The sequence below is a fragment of the Lissotriton helveticus genome, chromosome 8 (genome assembly GCF_964261635.1).
Source record: "Lissotriton helveticus chromosome 8, aLisHel1.1, whole genome shotgun sequence".
Classification (NCBI taxonomy): domain Eukaryota; kingdom Metazoa; phylum Chordata; class Amphibia; order Caudata; family Salamandridae; genus Lissotriton; species Lissotriton helveticus.
Genome location: NC_136069.1, coordinates 1,239,216,908 through 1,239,233,973, shown reverse-complemented (window position 1 = coordinate 1,239,233,973; position 17,066 = coordinate 1,239,216,908). Strand labels below are relative to the sequence as shown.

At 45.5% G+C, this 17,066-nt stretch overlaps 1 protein-coding gene across 1 annotated transcript in view; it reads left to right on the top strand.

Annotated features, from left to right (window-relative positions):
* The window catches only part of JADE3 (jade family PHD finger 3), a 213,292-nt gene extending 203,792 nt beyond the window's left edge, over positions 1-9,500 (top strand). Inside the window, exon 11 of the mRNA XM_078658218.1 lies at positions 6,253-9,500. Within this exon, the coding sequence (XP_078514344.1) occupies positions 6,253-7,154 (902 nt within the window). The 3' untranslated portion in view covers positions 7,155-9,500. The remainder of the gene's footprint in view (positions 1-6,252) is intronic.
* Positions 9,501-17,066: the final 7,566 nt, after the last annotated feature.

Sequence of the window (17,066 nt, the reverse complement as noted above, 5' to 3'; positions counted from 1 at the left end):
TTTAGTGGCTTTCTCCCCACCTCATAAGGGCAATTCTATCTCAAAAACGGGGGTTGCAAGGTGGATTGTTAAATGCATCCAAATATGCTATGCTAAAGCCAAACGCACATTACCATTCCCCCGAGAGCTCACTCCACACGTAAACTAGGGGCATCTATGGCTTTCTTAGGGAACAGTCCCCTAGATGACATCTGCAGAGCAGTAACTTGGTCTACACCGCACACCTTCACAAAACACTTTGGTGTAGACGTGCAGGCAAAACAACAAGCTAGTGTGGGCCAGGATGTAATAAGAACACTTTTTCAAACCACTGCAACAGATACAGGTAGCCACCGCTAAAGAGGTAACTGCTGTATAGTCTATGTATAAGTATACAATCCACAGCTCATATGCCTCGAACGGAAAATGCTACTTACCAGTATGCATCTGTTCTTGGCATGTAGAGCTGTAGATTCGTATACGATCCACCGCCTCCCCGGATACCTCCATCTGTTCCAGAATTATCTTACTTAGATACATTACACATGGACATCCTTTTCTATTTCTTACTAACTCCATCATAACCCTCCATGGCAAAACAATCTGGATATGGAGTCGATGCCCATGCGCACTATCGTCCTAAGGAGGAATCACCTACCTCGTGCCCACAAAGACTTCTCCCAAGACAAAAACCAAGTGCAAACATCCGAGCCCAACACCAGATGGCGATCTATGCAGAAGTATACGAATTTACAGCTCTGCATACCAAGAAAAGATGCATACTGGTAAGTAGCATTTTCCATCGAATGGTCTGTTGGACGTAGTGGAGTAAAAGCACATTGGCCATCAGTGTAAATACCTAAAGATGAGGATTGTTTCTTATTAATTTTCCTTATTTTTTTATTTTAAAAAAATTGTTTCTTTAGGAAAACTATGCGTGATCTACACTTATGCCCCCTAGCTGAATCAGGAATTTTGTCAGCCTTTCACAAATGTATAGCTTTTCGGGTTTAACAATAAGTTTCACACCTGTTTCTACCACAAACTGCAAGTAGGTGGAAACCACAAAAAGTGGTAAAATCGGCTACCACTTAAAAAAAAATGCTAAAACTGTGGGGGGGAAAATTGGTCTTCTTTTACAGCTCTGCTTGTCCCTGAAAGCTGAGAAGATGGTAAACTTAGCACAGCAAACTCTTTATTGATCCGATTTTTAGGAGGGAAACATCTGCTTTCTTGCACAGCACTTTTTCCCCATTTTTCCAACAAAAAGCAATATGTTGCTATATTTTAGCTCTTTGCTCGCTTCCCTGAGGGGTATTCAAAACCCTGGGTACCTGTAGGATCCCCAACAAGTGGAGGGAGAAAAGGACTGAAATTTGACTTTTATGGAAAATATTTGGGGAAGCCTAAGTGTAAAGTGCTCCAAGCACCAAATGGCCTCAGCCACTGAGGTGGTAACGCCTCAGTAGCTAAGTGTTTATTTTGTTAACCTGGTTCTGCCTTTTTCTAATGCCATTATGGTTATAGACATTCTTTAGGCCCCTAAAAGTCCTCAAAGTATTTTCTAACCATAAACTTTAATGTGAAAATGGAAAAAAAAGAAACTGCCTGAGTTTGGACATTATTGACCCGTTAGTGTTGAAAAATATTAGTTTAACAAAGTTAAAAAGGATAAAAAACACCATCAAAGAATGTGCTTCCAATTTTAAAATAATCCACCAGCACACTCAATACCAACCCTCTTTTGTAAACATGATGAGTGTTTACACTACCACTCGCATACTAACTATTGCTCTTTACCCCAAAGTCAGAGGGATGTTCTGGGCTAATCATTTCTAAACCTTGCAAGGGTGCTGCAACACAAAACCTTTTCTTGTAAATCTGATGAGGTTTTATAAATTAGTCAAACTATATCGCACAAGTTACTTACATAAATCTAAGAAGTTTGTAGGATGAATTCGGAACCTAATGCTTCATCTATTTCTGGCTGGAGTAAACCAAAATGCATCCTTTTAGGGAGAGACTCTGATGTGGGCAATATATAACTTAAGAAAAAGGCAGCTGTGATCAAATACAGTGGACAAGCGAGGTACTTCTGTTTTTGTTATAAGTTATTGTGACCTACCTACTCCACCTAGCTATTTTTGCAACCCCTTTCTTGAAGGACCTATCACACCCTATCCCAGCATCTTTTGTGAGATTGAAACATTGTGCTGATTAGACTTATGGACTCGCCCTAAAGCCATGTGACCTCAGAGAATTCTCATGGGAGGTCTATTTTTAGGTCTCGCGACCTATCGATGCGCGCATGCGCATCGAGCGGAGCGAGAATTCAAGCGCCGAAAACATCATGAAACCACCAGCTTTTTGCTGCCGTTTTCATGGCGTTTTCATGCAGTTCATGTGAACCACGTGTTCAAACATGAACGCGCATCAGCCTCCCTCCATTTGCCGCACAGCACATCAAAGGGCGTCGCCCAGCGTGTGCTCTGCGGCTTCTCCTCCCCTAATTGAATCATGGCCGGCCGCAGGCCGGCCGTACTTTCAGTTTCCCGCACAGCCTTCCTTGGATTTCTCCTACCCCCTCCCCAGCCAGATTTACTGCAACACTCCAGTCTCTTGATCGTCTGTTATTGCCTCGTTTTCTTATGTTTCCTTTCTAATCTGGCTCTCAGACACTTGCTTTTTCCTGTGCCTAGTTGCAGTCTCGCCGTTTCCACATTCTCCACACTGACTCCTCTCTAAATATTTTCTTCCCTTCCTCTCCCTTGTCGCTTAAAACATGTAAATTGATTGCCCTTGTCTCACTTTCTATCACCTTGCCACTCCAGGCTTCCCCCTTCTCTCGCCTTCCCCTGCCCTAACATCCATGTACTCCTAACCTCTTCTCGTTTCTATATTTAACCCTTTCTCTCTACCTCTCGTTTCTATATTTCACCCTTTCTCTCCACTCCTCCTTTTTCCTGTCCTCTCGGCGAATCCACTCCTTTTCTCTTTTCCCCGAATAGCAGTGTTTCATTCTCTATTTCTCCCCGTCAGTAATTATTAATTTATTTTGCCTGACCTCTTTTTTGAGTCACAGTGTAATACGAGTTCAGCCCTAATTTGCTAATCCATTGGCGTCACACGGACGGCTCCGTCTCTAGGCTTAACGCAACGAATGCCGAGTCATCGCTTAATTACAGCTTTACTAGAATAGATAACCAGCGCCGTGCGTCTTTCCTAACCGAACTTGTCAGTCTAGTGACTGACAGCGTTTCTTCGACTATTGCGGCAAGGCGCGAAGGCTACACACATTTGCACTTCACTTCCTCACAGAACTACCACAATTGTTCCTTTAGGGATACGAGGCGGCAATGAGTACTGAGTCCAAGTGCAACAAGCATTGGCATTGCCAATAGGTCTCGCTTGTGGGACCTTATAAGTATTTAGTTTTGCAGCACAATATCCTTGTTGCATAATCGGATATTGTGCTGCAAAACTAAATACTTATAAGGTACCACAAGCGAGACCTATTGGCAATGCCAATGCTTGTTTAGGTAGCAATTATGGTGAACTACAACCACTTACTATAACTGAGCCATGTTTGCATTAACTTGAAGACAGGCTTGTTAATCCACGCACATCCATGCTTCTGACCAAGGTCACGCCCACCACTCCATATTCCATGACAGAAGAATGGTAGAACACCCAACCTTCTTCACCAGACCACAAACATTGCAGTGTGCTGTACACTCACACTCCATAATGTGTACCACTGTTTGAACCTGATCCTTCTGTAGCCCAAACCTATTCCTCAGTCAACCTTCCTCTGCCATTCTACACCAGAAAAATCAATTTCCGAATCGGCATTTCTGCAGCGGATTGCCCTTTGAAATTCAGTTACGCTACACATAAAAAAAGAAACGTTGCGCAACACCTCGTCTTAATTCTCCTAATAGGTCGAGGGCTTTTATGGGTAAATACCACTTGCTGAAGTTAGTTAGTAGCTATGTGGTCATTAATCATCACTGTCACTAAACTGTATTGTGCTGATATTTACTGAAGGTGGGCGTGTTTATTGGATCATTATTGAAGACGTTAGATTTCTGTTTGACCATTACGTGCCCTCCACCATCTTAATGGAGTCAGTCAAACTGCTTTCCAAATGATGCAGAGGATGTGAGTCTGCAACCTACACATATGATGCAAACTGAAAATGATACTTGTAACAATCAGTTAGCAACTTGTTGTCTTCTAGCCATTACATGGCAAACAGACAGACCTCACTCTGCACACTCAAATGAACGCAGACACTGGGGACCCCATGCAGCAGGGGTCTCAAAGCCTACCTGTTCTTCTGAGTGTCTCTGATAATGTTGACGTCCATTTCTTGCACCACAATGCCTCTGTCCATACGTTCACATCCTGTGAATCCCAATTCATTCGTTCAGTGTGGAACCATAAATCGAAGATGGAACCATAGTTTGTTTTTGAGCTCAAAGCCGATTGCTGGCTTTATTAAAGAGATTATCAAAAAGGAAAATTATCCAGCTCGAAATTTTTCTCTCTTGAGTGCTGAGCCCTAGCAGTCTTCTCTTTTATAAAAATAAATCGATCCCGTAAGTAATAGAGCTTCAGATTACTATATATACTCTTATGGACAACATTGAAATCCTTTTCCCAGGACGATCTATCAAATTGTTATAAAGTGTGTCTCTTTCTTTGGGCGTGCATTCCAGTTCAAGTTGTGGAGTCTAATATTCCTATTTTGAGCTGCACTGACTTAATCGGATTAACCTTACTTTAAATCACTGTTGTGAGGCTTTTTCTTCTAGTGCTCGGGGAAGCATGTCCACTGGGCAGTATTCATTGTGGTTCCTATTGTTTATCAGAAATATACCTTACTCTCTAGCACTATTGCATTCTAAATGGCTATCCGAGTCACTCCCTCTGTACACTGGACTCTCCATGTGTGGTACGTCAAGGTTTATTGTAGGAGCTAGTAAAGGGTTTTGGATTTGGATACCTCATGACTCTTTCCAATCAATATAGTTAATGCTCGGCCACAATCCTGAACCCGAAACATAGGTACTTTATTTATAGGTAGGAAAGTAAGGTAATTAAATTAGGAACAAAACAGATATGACTAAACACACGATTGTAGCATTTAAGCTTTAAGGTGCTACAAAACAGAGGGCGCAATGATGGCCAATGATTTTATATGTGCATCTACATTTAGTAGAGCCACTACCTGGGGCTGAGGCAGCAGACAAGTAGGTGAGCTTGAGCCCTAAGAGGCCTGAAAGTCAATAAAATTACTCAAACTCCCAAATTACTCAAAATCGACAACATAAAATAAATCCGGTTCTCTCTCAAGTATAAGGAAAATGATACGGTGCTAATGAACAAGTTCCTAAAGTCTTGGTGTCCAGTTAATGAGGCTGCTGTGGATTTAGTAGTCTGTGTCCACAACAGGACATATTTAAGGGGAGATCATTGGAGGTCCAAATTACTCTCATAGTCATATTTCAACACAGGGACTCTAATGGTGCTAAACCAAAAGCCATGGTGTTAGTTGGGGAAACCAAACTTCAAGACAGCTCTTGCTGATCTGAGCATTGTTACATGTTATGCGGCATATAAATGTTGTGTATATGTTGCGATATGTATAGGTGTTTTTTTATGTTATCTTATTTGCGCTTTTGTGTGATTCAGATATGTTTATATGTTGTATTCTTATGTGTTACAGTTTGACCTGTGGCTCTGCGTTTTGTAACAGGATTTCTTCCATCCAGATAATTCTGAAGATTTATTTTTGCTAGGTTGCCAAAGAGGTCACATGCTGTTAGAGATCAGTACCCATTGCGTACACACTTTCTTGATTTCCTCCTATGTTTCGTAGAGGATTTATTTACAGAATGGTTTATCTAGCAGCAACTAGTAGTTGAATGGCCACTTAAAATTTCCTTTTTGCACCCTATATTTCTTATGCTTCAATTAGTTGTAAGACATTCTCAGTCTGCTCCTCCCCTTCTATTGTCCATTTGTTGACATGGAGAGATGGTCTGCTGAAATGCTCCACCTTCACAAATGCGGGTCAGGCACAGCTGCATTAGTTTTTCCACGTTTTTCCTCCCCCTATTGTTTCTGGTAACTATTCTAAAATATTTTGTTTTTTGACATTTTTCTGACATGAACTTAAGTGTGGCTTTGAATAAATTATATTTAGTATTGTTAATTGCAAATATGTTACTTGGATTATTAAAACAATGTTGCTTTTGTCTTTCTCAGGCCGTCCTCTGTCCAATGCTTTGGAGAAAACTCTTTTCTATCCACCTCCACGCATCACTCTGAAGTTAAAAATGCCAAAAATCACTTTGGGTAACTCTAAATTAAATGCACAGACAAAATTGGATAGTACCTTTTCTGTGGAGAAAAATAGTCACAGCCCCACGCGCAGTAAAAAAGGTCCTCAACCTATGGAGTCCGCAGAGTTGAAGGAGAAATCCTATTCCAGACATTCAGGTGATAAGAAGAGTAATGGAGTAAGGAGAGAGACTAGACTTGCCAAAAAGGATGTGCACAATTCAGGACCTACAGAATCCTCAAATATTCACATGCGTCAGACATTGGGGAAACCATTAGCTCTCCAAGCTGTACTACATGGACAATCTTCCAATGGCAATGGGAAAGTTCATCATGAGAATTTGAGATTTAGCAAGTGCAACGGAGCTGTAGGCAGAGCGGGAGACAATATGCAAAGAAACCGTGCCAGCCAGACCTCTTATGAGCAAGAATCTGTTCTCACTTCTCACTCAGCTAGTCGGAGCAGCTTCAGGAAATCCACTATGGAGCATTTTAGTAGGTCCTTCAAAGAGGCAACTAACAGTTTAGTGAGGACCACAGAGGACCTCCGAAGCTCTGAAAAGTCACATAGGAGGCTGACAACAAAAGATCAGGCATGGAGTAAACAGACAGACTATCCTGCAGCAGTTGCTTCCTACCAGGACAATGACGGGTACTGTCCCGACATAGAACTAAGTGACTCTGAAGCAGAAAGCGATGAGAACAGAGAACATAACCAGCTAAGGAGAAACGTTTCTGGTCGGGAAAGCCCAATTAAAGACTTTGGCAGAAATTGTCGCAGCAAAGGCAAAACAAACTTACCGTCTCACAGCTCGTTGCAAAGGTGATACAAACTCTAAATATTGACAATTGTCATATATTTCCAATAGGTTAGTGTGAGTGAGTGTGGGCACCGAAGGGTACCTCAAATGCCCATAGTCTAGGCGAACAGTGCAGTGATATTAGAATAAAATTGGAGTTTACAAATGTCCTCCTTCAGTAATTCAACGTGGATTATCAATCAAACCCTTAAAGTAGCCTTCAGGAATAGCTTGTGCTAGATGTGTTTCTCTGTCAAGGCTGTGGCTTGCTGCAGCATCGAGTGATTCATGTAAAAGTGGATGGTATAACTCCTGGTTGCATTTTTCTTAAAATACATTGAAAATTAGTGGATCCTAGCCTTTGTGGTTAGGAAAAAATGGTGGTTCTTTGTCAGCCATGGAAAGTATTTTATTTACATTTATGTTTTAATTTGGTTAAAGAGACAGTATAATCCTTTGGTGTTTCTACTGGTGTGACTGAGTGTTCCTGTAAGGCTGTTACGTGGAAATTCACCAAACATTTGAATCCCTGTTTACACATTGTGAATTTTGTTTGAGATGGATGCTAAACTTCGTGTTCTCGCATCGTACTGACACGTTTTTTGATCCTGCACAAGATTGCCATACATTATTCCTCCTCCCCAAACCTGGATGCAGCTTCTGGTGCTACAGTTGTGGGTGCTCTGTACATATGGGCATGGGCTGTGGGGTTCATTTGTATAAACCTTTATCCATCAAACAAGTACAAATGTCTAGCTCTCAAATAATGTTTGCTGGAGTAGATGCACTACATTGAAGTGTCTCTTATGCTAAAATAGCTGCAATCACATATGAGCTGTGCCTGCTTTCGTGGGATTGGGAAAGTGGGAAAATCAGTGGGATTTGCTTTGTTCTTTCTAATCTTATTGGCTCTCCCAAGCTCACTTTGTTCGCTAGTGTGTGGTGATGTCCCTTCACTTTGAGTAAATTTTTTTTAAATTCATTGCATGATACATATCAACCTTGGCGTTCAAAGCCATATCTGAAACTAAGAACACTTGTGCTGATAACTTTAAATGCTCAAACAAACTGAGTAGTGTTCAACCTCAGGGCTGTTCTCATGATAACGTATTTACTCACGACCGCAAAAACAGACGACCACAAAGCAATATATTAAGAGATGTAGAGCTGCATCACTTACACAGGCTTTTCTTACCCAGAAAAATGTGGTGCTGTAGGAAAAGTTTCTAAAACCCATTGGGTTAGTGAGTAAGGTTTTGTTAGAGTGAATGCTTCCACCATAGGCGTTATCTTGATTAGTGAAATAATTTGGAGAGGGGAGCCTGTGCTAATCCTTGTTATTACATTGAAAAAGTGCTAGCTCTGTATTGTGCACTGATACTCTAACTTCAAGCTGGACCACTTTCGGTTGGTGCTGCCATGACACTTGTAACTGTCGTTGGGAATCTAACACTAAACGCCCGAGTTGGGTTTGGGAATTGTACTTCTACAAATTAAACTTTGAAATGCATCTATATTGGTGCGTAGACAAAGAAGAACTTTAGTATGATGAACACAGGTACTGTGGTTCCCTGTCTTTTCACCCAAAACGAATCCCGACAGAATCATTTAGGCAACTTGAGATTTCTACATTCTTTACATTTGTAGTGGATTTGTTCACTTTATAGGTGTACAGTGGAAATCTAAAGCTGTCCCATTTTCAAAAGGTCAGTATTCTTACTGGTAGCATTTTTGGTAATTGTAAGGCCTATCTGCGCCTAAGCACTTGTTTGTGGAAGGATTGGCCATCACCTGGGCATTACCCATTGGGACAAAGAAAGGCAGCTCACTTGCACTGTAACAACCTCTAACTTCTTTCCTTCGGTTCGGTTTGTATTGTTTTGATCACGTGCTAAGCGTGTACAAACACTGAGCTAACACACTGACCCTCTCTCTAACTCGAAAGAGGCACTAACCTAGTTATGCTGCTGTACTTTATCATGCAAGGCAAGAAACTAAATATTTTGGTGCTTTAGCAAATAATAGTTTGCCAAATTATTGCGAAGGGTGTTTCTGTCTTGGGCAATATTTTTGATATTCTTAAAATGAATTTACTATGTAAATGAAGGATCTCTTTTACTTGGGTATCAGAAGTATTGTCCCTGCCTGCCACAAAGTGCATATGCTAGTTTTACTGTACTTGTTTGGTTGTTAAATGTTGTTGAAAGTATTACCTCTTAACCTTTTGTAAAACCTTTTTTGTGTTATGCATTTTGTTTTATATATAAATATATATATATATAAATATATATATTCAATTTTCCAGAACGGACTCTGCCTTTTTAAGATGTCCTCCTTTTTACAAGTACTTTTTTCATTAAATTATGACTGCTAAAATAATTCTATTTTGTTGTGGTTCTCTTTATTCAGACTTTGCCCAGATTGACTTGGTTTCTAAAAAGTTACTTAGCAGCCATATTGCGATTTAGGCAATCTAATAAGTGGTTTAGCCGTTGCACAGTACATCCGCTTTATTTAACCCAAGAATGAAGGACATCTTTGAGTGGTGCAGTGGCCATAGAAGTGGCATTTGCAAGAACTGCATTCCTAAAGTCCAGTCTGGATATGACCTGTGAATATACAGCTGTTAGTTGGTGGTCAGGTAAGATGAGATGGTAGATCAAATTCAAAATGTGAGATGAAAATTGGCAGCGGGTGAGCAGGAGATTCAGTTAGTCCACGATGGCAGGTCAAGTTTTTTCTTTTTCTTGATAGAAGTCAATATGAAGAAGAATTTGGTTCTCTGTCCATTATTGTTTCCTCACTTTTAAGAGCAGCAATGCAAACAAGTACAGATCTGAATTATCGGTCGAAGACAGAATATAGGAAAGAAAGGTATGGGAGATCATTGAAATGAAGAGTTCTCAGCAGTACTGGAGAAATCGCAGAAGACATTGAAGCGGGCAGCGAGAGGCACTATTCGAGGGAGGGAAGGAGTCTATTGGGACGAAAGAGATTGGCAAGCGATAGAAATTGTGTGACAGAAGACAATAAAATGAAGCCCACTAATCTAGAAATAGAAGGAGGATGAGAGTATTTCAAGTAAATTAGAAGAGATGATGTACTAGCACAGGGTGAATGTCAAATCACAGAAATCCCAAACTGAATGGAAGAACATTGTCTGAGCCAATGAGACTCTTGTAACACACTGGTTGAAATCAAAACTTATTTCAGTTGGCATGCTGTGCCTTCTATTCTACCAGGATTAGAAACATGTCTTCCTTCAAACAAACAAAAAATCCCACATTTAGGCCTGCATTTAACAGGCACTGAAGTAGTATAACAAACTATTATGGGTGCCCTGCCAGACGGGGCAAAATTGCTGTGATGCTCGCAATACCTTCTTCGAAGACTAGAGCAACACAACCTGGGCCAAGAACCTGCTCAAAGACTCCCCAGGGCATGACCTTATTAGACAAAGCCTAAACTACCAGGTTTTCCAACTTTAATCCAGGTCAAGGGGCAACTAAATGTAAGAATGTTCAACTTCATGTGTTAAGGATGTATGATGTTAGTCGTTAACCCAACCAACATATATGTTTCAAAACTCAAATATTATATTCCAATGGGAAGCGACAGAAAAACTATTTAAAACCAATGTTTTTCTGCGTTATAGTTATGAGACTACTCTTAAAGTATTTGTACAGTATACTTAACACATTTATTTACGTTTGATAATTTTACCTGAAACAAATGGGTAACAAATAAAATTGTGAAAGATTATATTTTTCTGGTAAATAGTTTTTCTGTTGCTCCCAATTGGAAAACAATGTTTCTACTTTAAATTGAAGAATTGGTATGTTAAAATATGCTGACCCCAAACCAACCTGTAATGCCAAATTCATCAATCTTGCAGCCTCTCCTCATCCCTTCAACGCAACGTTTTTCCTGTTTCTCTTGAATATGAAGACATTTCTCCAAAAAAGCAAGCATACATTAATATGTCTGATGCTGTGAAACCAAACGGCTGACCCGGAAACCATAAACCACTACAGTCCATATCCGATCCTTTTACATAGAGAAGTCATTCAAAATAATAAATAAATCGCTGTCAGTACACACAAATCAGGCCAACCTGTTCAGTGGCTTTGTTAACTCTCGGTGTGGAACCAGAGACTGCTCTTTTTGGCTGCCCGAGAAGAACTGTTCATATTGACCCGACTTCCCTGCAGCATTCCTCCCTCCCAACCTGTACACCACCCCAATTTATTCACATTCCTTTCTCCAACAAGGCATGCCAGGTCAAATTAGTAGTCTATCCTTCTACCTCTTCCATTGTCTTCTACAGTTAATGAGAAGCTAGAAAAATCAAAAAGGACACTGATATTGTGAAGTCCAAGGGAACCCTGCAGACTCCATCGACCAGGGGTAATATCACAAGCAACAGTGCAGAGGAAAATCCAAGACCACCTCTCCTAACCAGCCTCAACCATATCAGAGGTAGCAGCAGACCTAATATAAAGGGGATAGAGGCTACACACAGGAATCATTCAGGGACAATAATTCTAACAAAAGGAGCTGGTTGGGGAGCTTCTGGCAAAGGAGCCTCTACATCCAAGCACTGACATGCCCTGCATCCCCCTTATCACAAAACACTGATTAGGGGGAGACTATAAGATTTCCTTCCTCAGTAGGTGGAAATCCCCTCAAGCGGATGGGTTCTCAGAATAATAGAGCACTATTATGGCCTAGAACGCCTCTCGACCCTACCAAATATCGCACTGCATAAACACACCCTAACATCTCTACATTCTTAACAAAGGCACTTCTCCTCAAAGGGACCATAGAACCTAGTACCTCATGCCCTATGGTAACTAACTTGTGCCCTCGCCATGCACAGGTTTTTCATGTATAATTTCAATGCAAATGTTGCAATTATATTATCAATGATGTCCTAGTATCAAGAGTGATGTAATATGTGGGGTAATTAGCAGTGCATGGCGAGGGTGGAAGTTATAGTTAGTTTGGAGTATGAGTCATGGTTACTTGAGATAACTATAGCTGGTGAATTTCTGTGGTTTCAGAGTTGAAAATGTTACGCTGTTACTGAACATTTCACCCAACTGCAATATCTGAAAGAAACAGGTTAGTATTAGATTCCTTACCTTAGAATATCCCCAGGCATCAGACTGGATCCGGAAACTTTTGCGTAGCAGTAACCTTGCGCGTCGGTAGGCGTCGTTAGCGGCTCCGCGTCCGTCGTTGGCGCCGGAATGACATCGCCAGAGTACTTAGACGGCGCCCTCGCACGCTGACCTCAGTTCCTATTTTTTCCGCACCAGCAAGCGCCGATCCGGAAAAAGTGGTACCCTTAGTCAATTTTTGACTAAACTTTTTCAATCATATTCAATCTTTCTTCGAATTTAAACGACTCCGACGGTGCCGGTAGGGATGTCCGGATTCAAGCCCTGCGTCGACTGCAACCGACTGTCGGTTACCGACCCCCATCGCCGATGTCTTCATTGCCTGGGGCCCAACCACGATGACAAGTCGTGCCCCGACTGCCGGGCCTTGACGTCAAAGGCTAGGCGGGAGCAGTCCCGCAAGCGCCTCGAGCTCCGGCAGCCGGCGGGGCCGGAGTCATCACGGCTCGGTGGATCGACACCACTCCTCGAGCTCCAAGTCCTCGGGTAAGAGGCACAAGAAGTCGAAGAAGCGACATCGCTCTTCCGACTCCCCCCGACGCGGCCGGGGGTTCGGGCGACACCACGGTGGAGCCGCGGGTGTCGCGGCCTGCTCCATAACCTCCGGTCCCTGGGCAGAACACGACGCCGGAGGAGATCGAAGCCTTACTCAAGGCCATGAGGTCACTCACTCCTCCTTCGGGTTCTGCGGCGCCTTCGGGTCAAGCGGCTCCGAATGGGAGCTCAAGCGGGCCGGGTGCTTCGGCCCTGGCGCTGTCGGGTGCTTCCACGACTTCGGTCCCGACTCCGCAGGGCCCCACTGGATCCGGGTCGTCGCCGGTCGACCTTACGACCTCACTGGCGCCGGCCCCTAGGGTGTCGCCTCCGGCGCCGTCCACGGACGTCGTCCCCGGTCCCCCCCTTGACCCGATTTAGACGCCGCATTAGACGTCGAGAAAAGACTTTTTCTTCTATGATCCGGCCCCATCATTTTATGGGTGGCAAGGCGGATTGGGAGGGGTCTGAGGACCCTCTGGCACGTGAGTGCTAGTCTTTTCATGACTGGGCAGGTGAGCTAGGGGATGCCAGTGGTTTGGACACTTCGCTAGACACTGGTTTTGTCTCCCCTCCTACCGTGGCTTTGGAGGAGGGGGCTGCCTATAGTGTGGTGTTGACGCGGTGCGGCCAAGGCCTTATCCCTTGAACTCCCCGTCGCGGTCGTGAGGACTAACCTCCTCACTGAGGTCCTTAAACCGCAAGCAAGCTCTTCGGAGCCTCTGTTGCTGTTTAATGAGGCCCTGTCTGACGTTCTTCTGGGCACCTGGTCCAGGCCCGCTGCAGGTCCCCCTGTATATAGGAAAGTGGCCGGACACTACCGCCCGGCTCCGGGCGACCCTTGCTTCCTGTCCACCCACCCCACTCCCGAGAGCCTGGTCATACAGGCCTCTAACTCCCAGACCGCATTCCCGACGGCTCCCCCCGATCGGGAATCCAAGAGGTACGAACAGTATGGTAAGTAGATGTTCTCCTCACTGAGTTTGGGGTTGCGGTCATTTAACACCGCGTGCCTCTTGGGCCGTAATACCCACTCTCTGTGGGACACGGTCGCGGACGTGCTGCGACAATGTCCGGAGGAGGCCCGGACTAAACTCGCCCAAGCCCTTGCGGAGGGACGAGATGCAGCACCGTATTCCATCCGATGTGGGCTGGATACAACGGACACGCTTGGCAGAGCGATGGCAACGGTGGTGGCGATATGTCGCCACGCCTGGCTGAGGTCCGCCAACTTTTCGGCTGATGTCCAAAACACCCTTATGGACATGCCGTTTGATGGTTTTCGCCTCTTTGGCGACAAGGCAGACAGTGCGCTTGAGCGCTTTAAGGACTCCAGGGCTATGGCCAAGTCCTTGGGCCTGTCGGCCCGTGACAGTAAACTGCTGCTTTTCGCTCCTTTCGTCGCTAAGGAAGGGGCGCCCCCACACGTCCTGCCAGCCACGGGCCACAGACTAACATCCAGCGCGGTGGCGGACGTGGTAACCGCCGTGGCGGTGCCCGGGGACAACGGCGAGGCCAGTCCACATCCACCCCCGCAGCATCCGCCTCAAAGCCCTCCTAGTCCGAGCTTACAGGCCCACGTGACGCCAGTGGGGGGCAGGGTTCGCCATCACCTCCTCCACTGGTGCGACATCACATCGGACAGATGGGTGCTGCAAATTGTCCGAAGGGGCTACTCCCTCCCCTTCGTGCGACCCCTCCAGCCATACCAACGCATGTTGGGGGATCACTTTAATCTTCTGCGAAAGGAAGTTACGGCCCTCTTGGCCAAGGGGGCCATCGAGCGCGTTCCTGGGCCAGAAGTACGGTGTGGTTGTTACTGACGCTACTTTCTGGTTCCCAAGAAGAGCAAAGGGGGCCTATGCCCTATCTTGGACCTGCGGAACGTCAACGAGTTCCTCCGGAAGGAGAGGTTCAAGATGCTGACACTGGTTCAGGTCTTAGCTGCCCTGGACCCGGGAGACTGGATGGTAGCGTTGGACTTGCAGGACGCTTATTTCCACATCCCCATCCTGCCGGCCCACCGGCGCTACCTGCGGTTCATGGTAGGCCACGAGCACTTTCAGTTTACCGTGCTCCCCTTCGGCCTTACCAGCGCCCCACTGGTGTTCACCAAAGTGATGGCGGTGGTCGCAGCTCATCTGCGCAGGTTAGGGGTTTCAATCTTCCTCTACCTCGACGACTGGTTGTTGAAGGCGGGCTCACCCCAGACGGTCGTCAGCCACTTCCAGACTACGACCAACCTCCTGCACCTGCTTGGGTTCTCCATCAATGTGCCGAAGTCACACCTGTGTCCCTCTCAGAAGCTCCTCTTCATCGGAACAGTTCTAGACTTGGCGCAGTTTCGGGTTTATCCTCCCGAACAGCGGGTTTGGGATATTCAGGCTCTGATTCTGATCTTTCAGCCTTTATCCCGAGTCTCAGTCAGGTTGACGCTGTGGCTTCTGGGGCTGATGGCCTCCTGCATCCTTCTGGTGCATCATGCACGGTGGCGGATGCTGGCTCTGCAGTGGGACCTGAAGTTTCAGTGGGCCCAGCATCAGGGCAACTTGTCCGACCAGGTCTTGATCTCGGAGGGCACTGCAAGACATTTGCAGTGGTGGCTCACGGACCGCGATTGGGTCAGCAGCAGATCCCTCTCCCTCCCCCAACCGGAGCACATAGTTGTGACGACACGTCCCTCCAGGGCTGGGGGGGCCACATGGGAGAGGCGGAGATCAGAGGTCTCTGGTCTCTGGCAGAGTCCCGGCTCCACATCAACCTTCTGGAGCTGCGGGCGATCCGGCTTGCACTGAAGGCATTCCTCCCCTCTGTCCGGGGGAGTGTAGTGCAGGTGTTCACGGACAACACCACCGCCATGTGGTACTGCAACAAACAGGGCGGGGTGGGGTCGTGGACCCTATGCCAGGAGGCCCTGCGCCTCTGGCAGTGGCTGGAACATCAGGGCGTGACCCTGGTGGTTCAACACCTGGCAGGTTCCCTGAACGCCAGGGCGGACGAACTCATCCTTCGGTGCATGATGGATCACGAATGGCGTCTGAACTCGGACGTGGCGGAAGGCCTATTTCAGCAGTGGGGAGAGCCTTGGTTAGATCTATTCGCCTCAGAAGAGAACGCGCAATGTCATCAGTTCTGCGTGTTGAAATTTCCAAGGCGGCACTCGCTCGGAGATGCTTTTCGCCGCGAGTGGAGTTGCGGTCTGTTGTACGCCTTTCCGCCTATACCACTTCTGCCCAGAGTGCTGAAGAAGATCAAACACGACTGGGCCAAAGTCATCCTTGTGGCTTCGGACTTGGCGCGAAGATGCTGGTATCCCGAGCTACTCAGCATGTCAGTCGATCCCCCGATTCGTCTGCCTCTTCAGGAGGACCTTCTGTCGCAGCAACAGGGGACGTTCCTCCACCCGAACCTGTCCAGTCTCCACCTCCATGCTTGGAGATTGAGCGGCGACAGTTGAGGCTATTTGACTTGCCTCCTGAAGTTTGTAATGTGATTCTGGCAGCCAGGCGTCCCTCCACAAAGTCGGTATATGTCTGCAGGTGGAAAAGATTTGTGGCATGGTGCACAGCAAAGGCTGTGGATCCACTCTCTGCCCCCCTTTCTGAGGTTCTCCTCTTCCTTCTTTCTCTTTCCCAGCAGGCCTCTGCTCTGGGCACTATCAAGGGCTACCTTGGAATTCAGGCCTTTACTAGATCTCAGACGTCTCAACAGATACATACTCCGAGAAAAGTTCAGAATGCTGGCCTTACATCAAATAATTCCACTTCGGCATCAAGGGACTGGATCTGTTCCATAGATCTTCAAGATGCCTATTTCCACATACCAATCTTGCCAAAGCATCGGAAGTTCCTACGGTTTCGCATCCAATCAAATCACTTCCAAATCACGGTCCTGCCCTTCGGGCTGAAGTCGGCTCCTCGCACTTTCTCAAAGTGCATAGCAGTAGTAGCGGCTTTCTTGAGGAAACAGCACATATTTGTCTATCCTTACCTAGACTACTGGCTTCTCAAGAGTGCGTCTCCCACTCTTCTGCCACAACATCTCGAGCAATGTATTCATCAGTTGCTTCGGCTCGGGCTACATGTAAACTTCAAGAAGTCCATCCTAAATCCAGCACAGAGGATACACTGTCTAGGCGCAACTCTGGACTCCGTCAACGCAAAAGCGTATCCTTCATAGGAGAGACTATCATCCATTCTCTTCAAGTGTCAACCTCTCTTGA